Here is an 18,959-nt window from a genome sequence, read left to right on the forward strand (position 1 = left end):
AAAAAAGGACTTTTATACTGCAAGCGACAGAGATGTCAATGAACCAAAACATAAATTATGTTAAAAACGTCACAACAGGCTCCTCTTCCGAGAAATGTCTTAATGGAGCAAACTTAATTAAAGCAGAAATAATAATTATGAGTATTCTCTTAAATATATGCCCAGTTCACTCGCAATTGGACTGAGAAGAAAAAAGGACTTTTATACTGCAATCGACAGAGATGTCAATGAACCAAAATATAAATTATGTTAAAAACGTCACAACAGGTTCCTCTTCCGAGAAATGTCTTTAATGGAGCAAACTTAATTAAAGCAGAAATAATAATTATGAGTTTGAAAGTTTTCTTCCTCGTCTTTGGCCACTGATACAGATATACAAACAGAATGCAATAAACGTATAGTAGTTGACTTAAGCCAAAGTGCACTTCTTCTCTCAGTACACTCTTTACTAAAGCTTTCTTAATGGGTTTCGGGCGGCGATTGTTTATTCATTGGAAAAAGCTAATTTTAAGAAGGGCAGGTGAACCCGCCCTTGATTGAATTTACTAGTACTCACAATCGGCTGCGATGAATAATATGATTTTAGGGAAAATAAAACAGTTCAGAATTATTCTCTTTTTCTCATGATTAAGTTTTCCCACAAACTCGTGAAAATAACATACAAAAGACATTTAAATGTAATCCTAACTTTCGAAAATTTCAGTCCAATATTTGATTCCTACTCTGAAGTCTAAATTCGGTTTTCACCTCGCCGCTATGCTAATGAATATAATGAAAATCCGGCACGTATTTTACAAACTGAATTTGACAAACTTCATTCAAAAAGAAAGAAGAAAAACAGTCATTGAAATATTATAAGATATTAGCGATGGAAAAACTACAGAAACTTCTCCTGTTGATCTTGATTTTGTGAGGATAGAAAAAGGCATAGACTTGACGTGGTATCAGCAGATAAAAGGGTGCGGTAATTTTAGTATCAAGCAAACAAAACGAATTCTTAAGAATAATTTCTGTGAGCAGCTGTTCATCATTAAAGCGGACCATGTACATCAGCCCGAGAACGGTGCTGGAGACAGTACTGTAAACATCTCTGTGGCAACGCTCACAGCAGTTTTCTTTACGACCACAGAATGGAAGTCTCGTACATCGTTAATCTCGTCTTGAACGCCTTGAAATCCTTCACCGCCATCAAGTCCAAGATTTCACGCGATAAGGACAACTTCATCCTTACCGACTCCTTTCAAAGTCCTTGACTTACTGGTTGACTGCCTTGCTGACGGACTGTTGACTGACTGGTTAATAGACTGGTGCCTGACTGGCTAGCGACTGGCGACTGGCTAATTAAACGGTTGTCTTATACTGGCTGGCTGATTCACTGGTACCTGACTGGCTGACTGACTTGTTGACTGACTGGCTGACTGACTGATTGAGTTAATGGCGACTGACTGTCTGACTAATTGGTTGAGTGTCTCACCGGCACCTCAAGGCTATCTGATTGGCTAACTGATTTACTGACCGAGTGGTGACTGATTGGCTAACTGACTGGGGAACTGACTGGCTGACTGACTGACTCACTGACTCACTGACTCACTGACTCACTGACTCACTGACTCACTGGTACCTGACCAGCTGAGTGACTGGTTGACTATCTGGCTAACTGACTGGTTCACTGAAGGACTTATTGCTTACTGACTGGCGTATGACTGGCTGACAGACTGGTTCACTGATCACTCGCACCCGACTTGTTTTTAAGCCTGAGTTGAGCTCTACAACAGCTCGCACTTTTCACTTTTTGGCCAAATTTTGCAAAACACATCGCATTTCAGCTGGACTGTGATGTTTTCTTAAAGATTTCAAGCCCATGAAATGAAAAAATTTAATCTCGGCTTTTTTGCATATACTTTCTGCAAATAGTGTTTCGCAAGCAGTTTCTGACCTTATCGCTGGTTTGTTAGCTCAGCCATTATATATCCCTACTTATTGTCATTCGGTCCAAGCAAAACACTGCAGACGGCGATACCTTGGCATCCACCCCACTACTGGTCATGATATGTACTCTGTGCACCGCTTCACATCTCGGCGTCATGGCTTTGAGTCTAGACAGTTTCCTTACTGCTCATCTCCATCTCAGATATCAGGAGTCTTGTTGGTGCAATGATCTTATTAGGGACCTTAAACAGTTAGGACGGCAACGCCAAGGAAGACGTCGATTAAAAAATGAATTTCTATTTTTAATCAGAATTTCGGAAATGGCTGCACGTATTTACCATCTCATACGGCGCCACAACTCAACCTCAACATAACGTATAAAAGTAGCGTTGAGTTCTAAATGGAAATCAAAATAATTTGCCATCACGGTTTCGGTTCAAAGACGACGCAAAGTTTGCAATGGTGATCTCACGTTGTTGTTTTGCAAAGGACGGCTAAGAAATGTACTAAGTTTTAAAATACACGTGCGGAGCTTTTGTTCTGCTAACTGGGTTTTTTTGGTTTTTCCACGTCCTCGTTGCCGTCGCCGTCGTGGTTTACTTAAGGTCTCTAATGTGGATATCAGGTGTTGGTATTTCACTAGTTTGGACTTGGGGGAAGGCATGAACAGCTTTCTGCTTTGTCGCAATAATTTGGAGTCTTTGTTTCGTTTACATCACAATTGTTAATTTTAGATTATATCAAGCTATAAAACGGCACAGAAACCAACTTTACGCTAACTTATAGGTACAGCAAGTAGAACAGCATAGCCACAAAGAAAGTGCTACAAAGCCAAGAAAATCTGCAGTCAGTACACTGTAAGTACATCTTGTAGTTTTAGTTTGTCATTTGTAGCATGATTTTCATTGTAAGACGTAAAAGTGCAGACAATTTCTTTCTCTAATCCTTACTGATTCCTGTTATTTACTGTTGAAGGATAAGACCAATTCGTCAAACCATTATGGACGTACTGCGGAACATATTCCCATGCAAGTCGTAACCAAAGAAAACCGGAAAGAAAAACTTTGTTGATTGGATTAACTCAAGGGTAACCTCGTTATCAAATGATGGATTTTTATCGCAGAATATTCATCATCTAAAATGGTTTCGATCGTTTGTTCTTGTCAATAATACTGGGGACCTTAAGTAAACCACGACGGCGACGGCAACGAGGACGTGGAAAAACAAAAGATCTAATTGGCAGAACAATACCCCAGCCTGTGCGTTTTAAAATTTTGTACATTTCTTTTTCACCAAAATTTGCGTCGTCTGCTAACCGAAACCGCGACGACAAATTATTCGTCGTCTGCTAACCGAAACAGCGACGACAAATTATCTCAATTTCCATTTGCAATTGTTCGCTACTTTTATTCGTTGTGTTGAGGTTGAGGTGTGGCGCCGTACGAGACAGTAAACACATGCAGTCAATTTCCAAATTCTAATTAAAAGTAGAAATTAATTTTTTAATGGACTTCTTCCTTGGGGTTGCTGTCTTGATTGCTTAAGGTCCCTATTGATATCAAAAGATTCGTCATCACGGCAAAAAAGAACAATAACAACACATGGTATCCAAAGGGAAATTCGACTTGACTGAAGCTAATGTGTTATTTATCGTTAACTAATGCGAAATATATTGCCTTTATCAAAAGGTAATTTGAAATATGATACTTTTAGTCATGTGAATCAGGGGAAGGAAAAGCATCACACACAGTGTTGAAGTTTGAGTGCTGAGTAAAGCTTTTCGCCCAACCAGAGGAAAATTATAGCAAATCTAAAGCCTTTTAACAAAGGACTTCTCGTTATTAGACAGACATGCTTCACGCAAAGCGATATTTGAGCCTTACCTTTTTTTCCGCACATAATGACAAAATATGTGGGAAATAAATGACAATTTAATTGTGAAGATTTAATCCGAGTAGAGACGGTCAGGCGAAGCCTTCCAAATACTCCACTCATGGGTGCCGAGTAATGGACTCATCTAGGCCTTCAGTGCCTCGCAAGTTTTTCCCCTCATCTGTAGCCGTCAGCCACTCTTATCAACTTGTGTTCCTATTGGTCAAACCGTGTTTACGATACGATGATCACGATCATACTTTGCGGCACACTTCGTACTTAGGTGCGTCTCCATGGTTAGAAGTAGTTTGAAATTCAGAGGTTTTTTCTAGGCGATTTTTGCAGAAATTTTGAGTGTAGTGACTGGTTTAAATAATAAGACAAGATTTTCCAGTTGATTGGTTGATTTCACAGCGAACCGGCCAAGTCGTTACCTCGTGTCTCAAAAATGTCTGTGCCTATAAGCTATCAGAAAAATTTCACTAATTATCGTCTACCTGTTTTTCTTGACTAAAATAATAAACCGGAAGGCATGTGCTTTTAATTCACTGCCGCTTTGATGAGGAAGCATAAAGGCTTTTAAAAGAAGTTTAATCGAAAAAAAAAGAGGATTTCTTTTTTAAGGAAAATTATTTTCTACTCCTCTAAGACAGTTTAGATGATGCTTAAAAACCCAGGAGCAAAGCTAATATATAGTCTCATTAAAAAGAAACCCGCAAGACTATTTAGTTTATCTGAGCAACATATGATCATCCGATAGACCTCATCAGAACACATCTTCCAAACAGTCTTCACTTCAGTTCATTTTTTACATAGATAGTCTTAATTTGGTTCTAGAGACCCATAATGAAACCCGATTTCAATCTAATGGAAGAAACAGCAATCACTTTAATGGATTTGATCAATATTGATCTTGTCTTGAACACATTTTTAATACAGACATCATGTTGAACAGTTAAATAATCATCATCACCAAGCCTCACGCTAATGTTTGTAAATTCATCGCTGAATCCTTTGGTGGAAATCTATCTAGGCAAGTTCTGTACTACATTTTAACATCTGATTTCCACGTCATTCCTTCGAATGGAATATTTTAGTTGAGTATTGAAAGGAACCAATTGCATCCTTTGTAATTCTTAATCGTTTTAGATAAGTTGTCCCATTAGTTGTTAGTTAATAGGTTTTTAACTATATTATATTGTTAGGCTTCTTTTAATAGTTCCATTAGAAAATAGTTGATAGGTTATTAATTGTGTCCCCAATTAGTAGAGGGTTTCCTTAACCCCATCGGCTACGAATGGAAATGTGTGAATGGAAATGTGTGAATGGAAATGTGTGTACGAATGGAAATGTGTGTACGAATGGAAATGTGTGTACGAATGGAAATGTGTGATCAAAACAATGCCGTCTTGACAAAACCTCTCGAGGGGACCAGGGGAGCTAACTGGTTTGTCTGTGGACTGCAGGTCGCTGGCTACCCTCGCCGGGCTTATTTTTGTTACCCAACATACTGTGCGATCGGCCAACGGGCCGCAAATGGTTCAAGCAGCCAAATTCGAAATTGGAAAGCCGATCGATCTGGAGATAAAAGCATCGCTAGTGAAAGATCAGTGGGAGGAATTGGGAATCGAGTGAATGGAAATGAAACTGCAACATCTCTGCTTTGATTTTCTGGAGGAATCGAGACTGGTGGTAATTTTTTGGCGGAATTCTTCGCTTCGGGCGACGGACACTTTTAAAATAGGTTTCCGGCCTTGTCTTTCTTTTAGCAGTTGAACACCAACATAGCGATAACTCGCCGAAAACGCTTCAAAATGGCCTGAGTTGCTCGGAATCAAAAAAGAAAACAACAAAGCAATAAGCTAAGCCCATTTTATTTCAAAACAAGACATTTTTTCCTCTCTTTTAAGGCAAACCGATAACAACCCATACAAACCTTTATAAATATAAGACGTTGCGCAACACGTTATGAGTCACGTCCGCTTTTCAAGTAGTGAGCTTGGGCTGCCTGTGCTTGGGCTAGCTGCGATGCGCTTTGATATTTGAATCCCGCAGTAAGGGCAAAAGGATACGCGTACCTATAAAGCGATTTAGCCAGAATGGGTGGTAAAACGGAGCGGCTCTCGGATCGATGCAGCGGAATTTGGAAACTTTTGCCGCTGGAAAGGATAAGTAATAAGTAAGCGCTCTCACGGGTGGAAATTTGAGAGAGATCGGTCGACTTTTGTGCAATTTTTCGGCCTTCGAGTGGCGACGGTTGGTGTCCGGGACCGGTTGAAGTTTCCAGCCTTGAGTTTTTTTATACACAGTTGACCGGTAGCACCACACGCGTTACAAAGAAAGTCGCCAAAACAGCGTCAAAACGACCGTTGGCAACAAAGCAGGTACGGAAAAAAGGTAAGGAGACTGCACATGTTTTATTCCTCGCTTTTATTATCCTTTTAGACTTTTCTTATTTTTCTTAATTTTTCCTTTTTTTAACGGCCCACACGTATGCTTGAGATTCGATCTTAATATGTTAGTTAATGCCATTAATAAACTTTACAGCCAAAAGTCACACACAGCAAGCTTGGGCCACCTGTGATCTATCCTCTTTTTCAGTGGTAATTAGGCATTCATTTCCTCTTACTTCCCAACTTACGTAGACAGAAATATTAGCATTCGGTTTCCAATGTTACAGCTATTGTTACTTGCAGTTAGTCAGTTTTAAAATTCATCCTGTGTATCTGTTTTCATTGCCGATTTTTCAATTCTCTCCATATCGAGAGTTGAAATGAGTTCATGATCAATCTTCTTACACGCAGCGAATCGCAGACATTTTCCTCATTATATGGAAAAACAATCTCTTTGGTAAAATAGCCAATTATCGCGGCGACATGATAACTCATAACACATTTTGTTATCATAGCTATTTATAGCTGTTTTTGTAAGCTATCACGAATAAACCTAAAGCACAGTAGTATGCTTTTCAGACGAAGACACGACCGTGATGACCCGAACTCTGAAGTTTAACATGACTCTTACTCAAGTTTTTGAGAACTGAAAGGTATTTATCATGTATGGTTTTCGAAAATTGCTAGCAATTTTTCGTAACTTATTCGATAAGAGCTTAATTCAGGGTAAATAGGAGTGACTTGAAAGAACTAAGTCGATTCTTAATATTTTGAAAAGTTTTCAGTATTTACGCGCCTACATTTAAAAAATTGATCAGTATTGAGATCAGTTTCACTTGCTCCAACTTTATCTTGTGTGAAGGTGAGACAAGAGACAAATTATCACAAACATGTTAGTGTTCTTTCTATTTAAAAGGAGTAAATTTCATCGCGGAAGCTAATAGAAAGAGATATAAGCTTGACATAAGCTCTTCCTTTCTTCGTCATGCACGGTAATTGAATGCTAAGAGAAGGAACTAACAAATATCATTTGTGTTGCTCTATTCGTAGCTTAAGACTAGGTGTGCTATTCGCTAAACACGCTCTTCTCCCAGCCTTTTTTTAATGTTTCTTTGTGCATCTTTAAGAAAGGCAGGTGAGCTCGCCCCCGCTCGAACTGACTAGTGCTCAAAATTTCAATGATGAATAAATTGTTTTGATTAAAGTAATATAAAAGTTTCAAAATTTTCTCCATTGCGCAAAATTTCAGCCATTTAACGAGTCCAGCAAGGGAACCTCAAGGTTAACAAACTGTCAAAACCTCAATAAATGTATTTCTAACTTAGGAAACTCACATCTGCTTCTGATTCTGAATTACAAATTCCGTTTATTTGGTGCTCAACAGTATGCAAATAGATTTAAATAAAAATCCGTAATGCTTCTTACAAAGTGCATACCCTAAAATGCATTATAACACAGCACGTGTGTTTGTCCAATGTCACTCCTATTGAGTTACAATGGTATAAATCTCTTAATACCTACGGCCGCGCGGATATATCGTGGCGTATGCAGTCAAATTTAGCTGCAACGTTCCAGTCCAATTCAGCTGCGAGAAGCTAGAGAAGCTATAATCGCTGTCGGCTATGCCTCGAGCAACTTTTAAGCTTCTATGGCGCTCTCTAAACTTCCTGTGTGCATCCGTGTTCTGTAGCTCTTTGTAATAATCATCTCACTTTGAAATGAAATTGTCGCACATTATAATAGAATAGTCTCGCTTTTTCATTAAAAAGCTGTCATACTTTTTTCTAACACACCATTACCTTTTGTAATAAATTAAGTTGGCTCACTTTATAATAAACTCGGTATAGACGGTCGGAGCGCAAGTAGACCCAACGATAGCTAATAGATGGTAAATAGTTAGCAAAATTGATAGTAACCAGTGGCCAGTCTTTCTAGCAAATGTTAAGACGTCGTTTTTAAACTAGGTTTTTAAAGGAACACGAGCTGTTTTAATTCTTTTTATTAGTTTCCCACCATTTCTGCACGTTGTATATTATAGGAAGTTATAATCCCGGTAGGAACATAGGTTACGTTATTACGTCCTATGTTTTTTTTTTTGTTTTGTTTTGTTTTGTTTTTTTTTAATTAGCTCAGCATCTTGAAGTTCAGTACTACGATAAGAAAATTAATAATAATGACGAAGATGGTGATACAGGACTTACGCCATAACCGACACTATCTGCACTTCCACAGAAAGACCGAGCTGTTACAAAGCGCGACAAGCTTTGTTATAAACTATGGCAGCTTTTTTAATACAGAGTGCGACAAGCTTTATTAATTTTATTACCAGCTGTGACAGGTATTCCGAAATAAAACGGAACAATTTATACTTCAATAAACGCACGCTAAGCATGAACCAGTCGTTAAGTCATTTAAGGAGAGAAGGTCATTCATCTTGCCATTTATTAACTTTGAACTGAAGTGAGTTCAGTCATTCGCATACTACCGGGTATAGGCAATATAAAGCTAAGCAAATATGTCACCTGTTTCTACGTAATTTTATGAGAACAGAAAGTAACAGGCGGACGTTTTATGTGATATGTGATATCGTTGGCTATAAGGGAGCGAAAACTACACGATCGATAGGATGACGATCTCCAGTCAGAAAGCTGGAAGTCAGTTTACTGTAAACTTCTTTGTGGCGATGTTCACAGTAGTTTTCTTTTTGACCACAGGATGGAAGTCTGGTACATCGTTAATCTCGTCTTGAACGCCATAACATCTTTCACCACCACTGTGTTCAACACTTGTACAATCTACGCGATGAGGAAAACTTCTTCTTTACCGGGACCTTTCAAAACACTTCTCCTGAGTCTTGCAGTTTCTGATCTTATCGCTGGTTTGTTAGCTCAGCCATTGTACATCCTACTAATTGTCATTTTGTCCAAGCAAGACACCTCGGAGAATTCCTTGGCATCCACCCTGCTACTGGTCATCGTATGTGCTCTATGCACCGCTTCACTTCTCAGCGTCATGGCTTTGAGTATAGACAGGTTCCTTGCTGTTCATCTTCATCTCAGATATCAGGAGCTTGTGACTCACAAACGCGTTGTTGGTGCAGTGATCGTGACATGGATATCAAGTGTGGGTATTTCACTAGTTTGGATTTGGAGGAAGGCGTATACAGCCTTCTCCTTCGTCGCAATAATTTGGAGTCTTTGTTTCGTTTCCATGACAATTGTTAATTTTAGACTATATCAAGCTATCAAACGCCACAGAAACCAAATCCAGGCAAGCTTACATGTACAGCAAGTAGCACAGCATAGCCAGGTAGAAAGTGCTACAAAGCCGAGAAAATCTGCAGTCAGTACACTGTATGTGTATCTTGTAGTTTTAGTTTGTTATTTGCCAATGTATTGTTGTATAATTTTCATTGCAATACATGGAAGTGCAGACAGTTTCCTTCGCTACTCACGGACCGTTATGTTTTTCAACTCTTCATTGAATCCTGTTATTTACTGTTGGAGGATAAGACCAATTCGTCAAACCATGATGGACGTACTGCGGAACATATTCCCATGCAAGTCGGCATCAGAATCAGTGCCAACGAAATCTTCGCATGAAAGAACAAGAACAGCACATGGCATCCACACTACGAGAAATTTACAAGAAAGTTGAGGCGGTTGTGACCTTAATCTTGACTGAGTAATTAGTACACTTTTAGTACTATGTATAGCACTTATAACAAAAATCGTTATGAAAAATAATGCGTTCTATCATAAGACACATGAATACTTGGAATAAAAATCTTAATTTTAAGCGCTCCAATAAGAATCATATCTATGCTCTTCTGGTTTCGATCGGATTTTGTTAGAAAAATTTGTGGGTTACTGATGCTCAATGTGCCATTAAAAAAAGAAAAACCGTGACAGTAAAAGTGGGTTTCTGTGACAATCTTTGTTGTGTTAGGATCTGAGTGTTTGATAAAGCCTTTGCAACGACGTTTAGTAGAAAATGAAGATAACATATTTGAAGCCTCATTGATGACTTCTTTTCTTTATCTGACACTGACATACTTCATGCAAAGCGTATATAGTGTAAATTTTTTTTTCTCCCCGCGCCTCAATGCAAATATTCCTGAAAATAAACCATTTTTCATGATGAAAATCTGAGTCTGAAGTTATTATCAAAATAGAGGAAATGGGGCTTAGCCTTTCGGAGAAACACCGATGAATTCTGAATAATCAATATCGCTTAAGCTTTCAGTGCCTCGCAGGTTTTTCCGCACACCTGCAGCCGAAAGTCGTTTTTCTTAAGTTGTACTGTGTTCCTATTGGTCAAGCTAGACCAAACTCTGAGGCATCCTTTAATCGGGAGTTCAGAGTTAATTTCCTACGCGATAGTCATGGGAATTCTTTCTGTAGCGGCTTATCAGTTAATTGGTTGATAGTCAAGCGCGTTAGAACTGGTTTCATTCTTCTTCCTGTAGCCGTTGTGTTTTCAAAAATGTCCAGAACAGTTACGCTATGCTGACAATTCTCCATATGAATTTTGTGGTTTTTCTTGACGGAAATGATTGAAGTACGTAATCAAGTTCTTTTGCGTCATTGCCACCTGGTAGAGGAAGTATTCATGCTTCAGACCGCAGCGTTGAAACAGAAATATTTTTTCTTGAAGGGAAATCAGTTGGTACTTAGAAACTTGGGACTCGTACAGTAGAGTTACGGTCTCGTTTCAATTTTTCACAAAAACAAAATGAAAAAAATAACCGTTTAATTTGTCTGAGTGACGTATGATCATCTGGCACACTTCATTGGAACAAATTTTCCAAACTGTCATCCTCTCAGGTCACTGTTTAAATAGGTAATCTTTAATTTGATTCTAGTTTGATTCACCGTTTTAAAACCTGAGTTGTGACTCTCGCTGCCCCCGCTATGCATTAGCATATTAGACAATCCCAATATGTAAAGCAGAGGTTCGTTTCATGAAATATAGGAAATTCAAAACTCTTTTACTTAAATCTTAGAAATTTATGTCAGTTCAAGAAAAAGGACGCGAATGCTTTTTGCGAATTTTAATTAAAACGTTTTGAGATGTGGATCTTATTGATACAGAATTTTGATGACCGGCCTTTCGTCAACAAAGATTAAGTTATCGGTAGCTCCCCGTCGAGTGGTCGCCGGTTCACCACTAAGCACAGCTCCTCGCCACCGTGAAACACAGGAGAGTGTTTGACATAGTACAGAATAGAAATGCAAGAAAGAAGAGTCAACCTGACAAGTGCGAGCATCGTTACTTTTGACTTGAACGCATCATCAGCCCCGATAGCGGATGTTACTAAAACTGGTTAAAAGGAACGGTAAACGGAAAACGGCAGACGGGGAACGGGGAACGGGGAACGGGGAACGGGGAACGGTAAACGGAGAAGGAGGAAGGGGGAACGGGGATCGGGGAACGGGGAACGGGGAACGGGGAACGAGGAACGAGGAACGAGGAACGAGGAACGGAGAACGTGGAATGGGGAACGGGAAACGAAGAACGGGAAATGAGGAACGGGGAACGGGGAACGGGGAACGGGGAACGGGGAACGGGGAACGGGGAACGGGAAACGGAGAACGGGGAACGGGGAACGGGGAACGGGGAACGGGGAACGGAAAACGGTGAACGGGGAACGGAGAACGGGGAACGGGGAACGGGGAACGGGGAACGGGGAACGGGGAACGGGGAACGGGGAACGGGGAACGGGGAACGGGGAACGGGAAACGTAGAACGGGGAACGGGGAACAAGGAACGGGGAACGGGGAACGGGGAACGGGAAACGGTAAACGGTGAACGGGGAACGGTGAACGGGGAACGGGGAACGGGGAACGGGGAACGGGAAACGGAGAACGGGGAACGGAAAACGAGGAACGGGGAACGGGGAACGGGGAACGGGGAACGGGGAACCGGGAACGGGGAACGGGGAACGGGAAACAGGGAACGGGGAACGGGGAACGGGGAACGGGGAACGGGAAACGAGAAACGGAGAACGGGGAACGGGGAACGGGTAATGGGGAACGGGAAACGAAGAACGAGAAATGGGGAACGGGGAACGGGGAACGGGGAACGGGGAACGGGAAACGGAGAACGGGGAACGGGGAACGGGGAACGGGGAACGGGGAACGGGGAATGCGGAACGGGGAACGGGGAACGAGGAATGGGGAACGGGGAACGGGGAACGGGGAACTGGTGTACAGCAGTAACCCGCCTTAGGATTCAAAATGGCGGAGTAAAGGGAACTAAAAGTTTCTGGCAACTAGTTTTGAGTACGTGCTCTTCGAACGCGATCGTCGGAGCAAAAAGCACGGACGGTAAGAGTAGGTTTTATTGAAGGACTCAATGTGAATTCATACACCTACATTCTTGAAGACATAACTGATATTTTCCTGTTAAATTAAATGTTATTAAAAGTTCTGTCAATGTTTGATTTCTCTATTGTTTACATGGAAGTTTATAGGTCGATACAATGATATGTTCCTGATGTTATTTTGCGGTAAGGTAAGCAGATATCTCCATGTAGTAACTTTAATAACTAGGCTGGTTATTACGTTTCCTAGCTCATTTTTGTTAATATAAAATATTACCTCCTTGCTACTTATCAGCAAAAAATGCTGTTGGGCAATGCAAACAACCAACATACCCAAACCCTGCCAAAAGATGCAACTTTCAAGAAGGAGAAACAAAGAGGGACGTCAGAACAGATGGTGGCAGCCATTGCAGAAACGTTGACTTCGAATACTCGCCTCGGAATACTAGGCTTCGTGGCTTCGCCTTGGCAGTAGTTAAATAAAAGCGAGTCGTCTAATTTCGCTGCAAGCGGCGACCTAGCGATAAAATCAGTGTTTGTAAACATCTTTTACGCCGCCATTTTGAATTCTCAGGTGGGTTACCGTTGTACACCCGTTCCCTATTCGCCGTTCCCCGTTCCCCTTTCCCCTTTCCCCGTTCCCCGTTATCCCTTTCCCGTTACCAGTTTTAATAACATCCACCGATAGCCATCATTTTGAACAATTTAACAATCCACGTCATGAGAAAGACTGTCGTCGTCACCAAAGCTTCTAAAAATATTACTGCTGAGTCTTGCTGTCTCTGATCTTGCTGTTGGTTTAATAGCCCGGCCATTATTTATTGCATTGAAGATTTCAAGGTACTATAGCTCATTTACTGTCAAGTTCTTCGGTGGAAATCTGCATGCACTTTCTAACACATTGTTCCTCGGTGTCATGGCTCTGAGCGTGGACAGTTTCTTGGCTGTTCAAATTCATCTCAGATATTAGGAGCTTGTGACGTACAGGCGTGTCGTTGGTGTGCTGATTTTACCGTGGGTGTTAAATATTGTTTTTTCAGCAGTTTCCTTGAATTGGATCCACCTTAAAGTTGTAGTTATCGTAATTTGGAGTATTTGTTTTATTTGCATAGCAGTTATAAGTTGCAGACTTTATTTTGCAGCAAAACGCCATAAAAATCAAATTGAAGCCCTACAAGTTCGACAAGCAGCGCCGAATGGTGAATGGACGATGCTAGGAAGCTGAGAAAATCTGCAGTCGTCAGGGTATTCTATTTATATTTTGTATTCATAGTTTGTTACATGCCAATATATTCTTACTAGTGTTGTTGTCCGGTTAAATTTTGGGAAACATCGCTTCAGCAGCACAGCATCATATCATTTTTATTGTTTCTCACAGACTCTAATGTTTGTAAATTCCTCGTTGAGTCCAATTATTTACCATTGGAGAATGAAAGACATTCGATATTCTACCATTGGCATACTGCGACAGATATTTTCATGTCAGAATTATGGATGATCAAGATAGAAAAATTTTACAGAACTGACTCGGCTTTCCATTCATGTGTCTACGACATTTGAATTCCTAAGTTTTTTAAGATTTTGCTTCTTTAAATGTATGTAACAGTGACTTTTAAACCTACTAAATTGAGGTTGGAAAGGCTAATAATGTCTTAGTAACTTAAGTATAAACTTCGCTCAGAATTCGATCATATACATTTGTTGCCTCCTTATTCGGGGTGCGTTTTGGAAAATTTAGCAAAGTACCGACCCTGTAGTCTTTTGTATGTATTCAGTGATTGTGTCAAGCGATTTTAGCCACCCTCCCTTTGAAAAGAAACTAGTTCAAGGAAGCAAGTTTATGCCTTATTCCAAACAAAATTATTCGACTGCAACACCCCTGGAAATAAATTTTGGTATGGTAAAAAGAGGAAATATTCAAGATCACAAGATTTTCTACCGGTTTACGATCATCGCTGGTGCAGAAGATTATAAATCATTCATTTCTTGATTGGTATCAACTTTACAGCTAATCAGGCAAAACTGACAATGACACAGTTTTTTGTCGGGTGGGACAAAGCAGGATTTACATACATACTTTAGTTTATAGAAGGTTGCGCAGTTTGTAAAACTTAGTGGAGTATTGATGCGAAAGATTATATGAAATTAAAACTGATAAAAGTAAAGTGATTATTCAAAATAACTGAAATCGAATGCCGGTTAACGGGCCCCCTCAAACTGAAGATTGACTCCTCTTAGATGTCAAGACCCAATCTGGTACCCAAGCAGCTATGGTTAATAAAGCTTAGGAGCTAAGACTCCTTAATCCCAAGGGGCCAGTCCTTATTTATTGCCTTAGGGAGTGGGAGATTCCGAGGGGATCCCATGGTTTTTTCAGGGAGAGCAGAGGAGGTATCGGTCGTTGTCAACAGAGTATAAAGGTGAACTATAGAATACTGACTAACAATTTACTGTCAATGAGCGTTGGGGGGTTATAGGACTATTACAGAGCCTTATAGGGGCATCTGGTGAATTTATCTTGACTCAACAACCAGAATCCTCCCTTCGCTCCCCCCCCTTCCCCACGTTGTCTTACGAAAATTTTTCAAGATGAATTTGGCAAAGGAAAGAAAAAGGACGTGAGTTCCATAGGTATATTTTAAAAACTTATGAAGAGTTGTTCATGACGCGCAATAATGAGTTCTCAAGTAATTGTTCTATTTTTACTCTGACAACAAAGCAGCCTTCTGTCACAAATTAAAAAAAGAAGACGTAACTCAGCTTTGAATGGCTTTTATGCAATTAGTTTGGCTATTGAACAGGAGAATACCGCTCATCTGTCTAATTATGACATCCACATGGTGGGAAACATCGTCGATATCTTGATGATTAGTAAAACCTCCTCAGTCTTAAGTCGTAATTTTTTAGTTTGGTATATGTCTGAAAGCCAGAAGCTATTATTCTTTACACTTAGTTTTAACTTGATACCCATAGCATGAGCACTCGAGTTTTTACTTTTTCATTTCATACTCATTTGCTATCAATGACCATGTTTGTTTCCTCCTTTTTTAGTTTTTTTTTTTACCTTGTCTCAGTCTCGTTGCCAATCTTTCGTGAAAATAAAGACTTGAAATCGAAACCAGGAATGATATCACAGTAAAACATCGAGTAGATTAGAAACACATTGAATATTAGTACTTCATTTGGGGCACTATGATTCATATCCCATGTTGTCAGCTCTTCATTTTGCATGTCTCCTCTCAAAGCAGCTGAAGACATCTGGCTTGGTTTAGACTAAATATTTGCATGCATCTTCAAATTGACAAGCTTTCAGCTTGAATAAAACCGCGTGGAATTCAACTTTTTCACATAAACGATTAACTTCCCTCGTAGCAAAATGGCAGATGATGAACGTACACGCCATTCAACGAATTTCGTTAATGTCGTCTTGAACGCCCTTTCAGCATTGATAGCGATCGCTTTCAACAGTATAACAATTGAAGCCATACGGAAAACTTCCTCTTTACCAGAACCTTTCAAAATATTGCTGCTGAATCTTGCCGTTTCTGATCTCGCTGTCGGTTTAGTAGCTCAGCCGTTGTGCATTGCAAGTGTCTCAAGAAGCCTTGATGTCAAAAGTTTATGGTTCATCCAATTTGCACTCGTTGATGTTTCGTTCTTTGGTATCATGGCACTAAGTCTGGACAGATTCCTGGCTATCCATCTCCACCTCAGATATCGAGAACTTGTAACCCACAAACGCGTTCTTTGTCTGGTAATCTTAGCATGGGTGCTCAGTGCTATTCTTTCATCCGTTTGCGTTTGGGTCATTACTGATGGATCAAAATTATTCTACATCAGAATCATCCTTTGGAGCCTTTGCTTCATTTTCATAACTGTTACAAGCTTCAGACTTTACTTTGCAGTAAGACTCCATGCAGACCAGATTCAGGCTTCACAAGTACAGGCTGTGCAGCAAGCCGCACGGAATGGTGAATTAGCAAATACCGTCAGGCTGAGGAAATCCGCCGTCAACACATTTTATGTATATTTTGTTTTTTTAGTTTGTTATTTGCCTTTTTTTTGTTCACTTCTTGCCACGCCATTCTTTGAGTCCAAACCAAATTGGTGGGATGATTTTTATTTTTACTGTCGCACACTAATGTTTGTAAATTCATCTCTGAATCCTATTATCTACTGCTGGAGAATGAGCGACGTTCGACACTCTGTAAAGGACCTAATGCGAAATATAACTGCAAGGCTTAAATGTGGATAAGCCAGTCCACTTATTTCTTCTTATTATTTCATTTCCCCAAGCGGTTTTTCTTTTTCTTTTTTTTTTTTCTCAATTCGGTTGCAAAGCAATGAAAGTCGCTCGTAACAAAGAGTAAAAAATAGTCAAATAGTCAAATGTTCGTTTAAAACACACCTCTCCCTTGAATAACTCATTTTATAATTATAATAAATAAAATGTACTAAGAGGGTCTTACTAAAAAAAAAAACAGAATGAAACCCTCAGGCGTTAAGATACAAGTGTTGTGCACGTGAAGCATTTCTACGCTCAAAATCGATTTCCTTCTTTTATCGTGTCTTCGATTGTTTATCAAGTAAACCGTAATTTCGCTCCCGCTAAAAAAGAGAGTTGAAGAATGTAACTGGAAGCGTAGCGGCATATAAAATTAAACAATGTTGCATTATATCAGGTATATTTTGGAGATCCTCTTTGAAAACCATATTTTATATGAAAAAGTCATCTCAATAAAGATTACTATTATTTTTATTATTATTATTATTATTATTACTTCTAGGGCGTTAGCCACTTATGGACTAGCAGTATAATATGACTGTTGAATAAACTCGCGTGTGATAGGAAATTAGTACACGTGAATTCTTGTAGAAAGTGAGCAAGCTTTGTTTCCCACTAAGAACTACGCACCTGGGTAAGGACTTCCTTAGCTAATAAATGCAGCATTTTTGTAAACTTGAGATGGATAGATCGTAGACATTACAAAGCTGAATTGTGAAGAATAAAGTCAGTCCGATTTGAGCGAAAGTTTTGCAGTCCAAGATTGTTAAATAATAATAATAATAATAATTTTATTTATAAAGCGCTAAAATCCACTAATTGTCCAAAGCGCTGTTACCCACCCAACCCACCCCAGGGGAGGACATCCATCACACAGTGATCTCGTGCGTGGGAAATTAACGTCTCCTGCCCCTAACCCTGCAGGAGACGGGACCTCCATTTATTCGTCCCTATCCGAGAAGACTAGAATATCTAACCAATTCTTGATGTTAAAGAAAGGAAGCATATTCTCCTCAGTTAATTTTAAGACCCTGAGTGTTGGTCCGGCCGGTATTGAACTCTCGACCTCCCGCACAGCAGTCCGGCGCTATCCCAATTGAGCTAACCAGGCGGCGGTGAGCGGAACCACTCTCCGCGTGAGCGGAACTTCTCTCGAACACAAGTGTGAAATTTTGTGAATTCAGCGCGACTCTTTGGCTCTTCTTTGGGTTCTAACTTTGGTGGAACCTCGTGTTGATAACACCGCACGAAATTGAATAAAGGAACCACAAGAAATTTAACACTTAAAGGGCTCTGCGCAAACAGATGAATCAGAGAAAAAAGTTTGTCATTTGTTGTTAATTTTTATTCTGACAGCACGAGCTGTTGTGACAAAAATTGAGTTTTCAATTTAACTGACTCGATATTTCAAAATCTAGAAAATTGCTAACCATTCTGCTGTCTATTTTCGTGATGGTTCATGTTTTATAAGTAATTGTTTGATTCAACTTTCTCTTCATTTTATGATTCAGTTTAAAGAAGGGGTTCGGTTCAAAGACACTGTGGATAAATTAGTAGAATAAAATTATGCGATATGAATTCATAAGACCTCAAGGTCTGCCTTGAGCGCTGCTCATTGGCTAACTGGCATGAATTATGACATTATGAATTATGAATATACTGGACTGGCATGAATTATGACATTATGAATTATGAATATAAATGTTTGCACCTGAAGCGTGGGGCGACATCAAAAGAAAAAAACAGACTAGAACGGGAATTCATTGGATCTCACCAGTTTAGTTAGGAACTTACTAATCGGCACACTGTCGCTTTGAATTTATTCATAACCCAAGTTGTAACCCACTTTATTACACGACTCGGGCAGTCAGAGGGCCAATAACTAAAATCAACCAATCAAAATGCTCTATTGCCGGTCAATATTCTCTCAGTATTGGACCGGGCACTGTCCCGAATGATACCGCACTTGTGTCCCTTTGAACTTCAGTCGTATAATAAATCTCTTATTAACCAAGCTTGCTCGGGACCTTACTGGAAGAATATCGGCCCTCGGTCTTTTTTGTACGGACATCGCTGCGCTCGGTCCGTACTGTCAAGACCTCGGGCCGATATTCTCCCAGTACGGCCCTCGCACTTGGTTAATTAACAATTATTC

At 39.9% G+C, this 18,959-nt stretch overlaps 2 protein-coding genes across 2 annotated transcripts; both read left to right on the plus strand.

The window, feature by feature from the left end:
* The first annotated feature begins 8,765 nt into the window (after positions 1–8,765).
* On the plus strand, positions 8,766–10,007 carry LOC148721419 (melanocyte-stimulating hormone receptor-like). Its single transcript, XM_088736410.1, has one exon. It carries the CDS (start codon positions 8,910–8,912, stop codon positions 9,849–9,851), a length of 942 nt encoding a protein of 313 aa, XP_088592536.1. The 5' UTR covers positions 8,766–8,909; the 3' UTR covers positions 9,852–10,007.
* Positions 10,008–15,677: 5,670 nt separating this feature from the next.
* LOC148721420 (adenosine receptor A2b-like) lies at positions 15,678–17,545 on the plus strand. The gene has a single exon (XM_088736498.1). It carries the CDS (start codon positions 15,896–15,898, stop codon positions 16,772–16,774), a length of 879 nt encoding a protein of 292 aa, XP_088592624.1. The 5' UTR covers positions 15,678–15,895; the 3' UTR covers positions 16,775–17,545.
* The last annotated feature ends 1,414 nt before the right edge of the window (positions 17,546–18,959 follow it).

Source organism: Stylophora pistillata, chromosome 10, assembly GCF_964205215.1.
Source record: "Stylophora pistillata chromosome 10, jaStyPist1.2, whole genome shotgun sequence".
Classification (NCBI taxonomy): domain Eukaryota; kingdom Metazoa; phylum Cnidaria; class Anthozoa; order Scleractinia; family Pocilloporidae; genus Stylophora; species Stylophora pistillata.

Bases quoted from the DNA above. Each gene is read 5' to 3' on its own strand.
- LOC148721419 (XM_088736410.1), top strand. From the start codon at position 8,910: ATGGAAGTCTGGTACATCGTTAATCTCGTCTTGAACGCCATAACATCT.
- LOC148721420 (XM_088736498.1), top strand. From the start codon at position 15,896: ATGGCAGATGATGAACGTACACGCCATTCAACGAATTTCGTTAATGTC.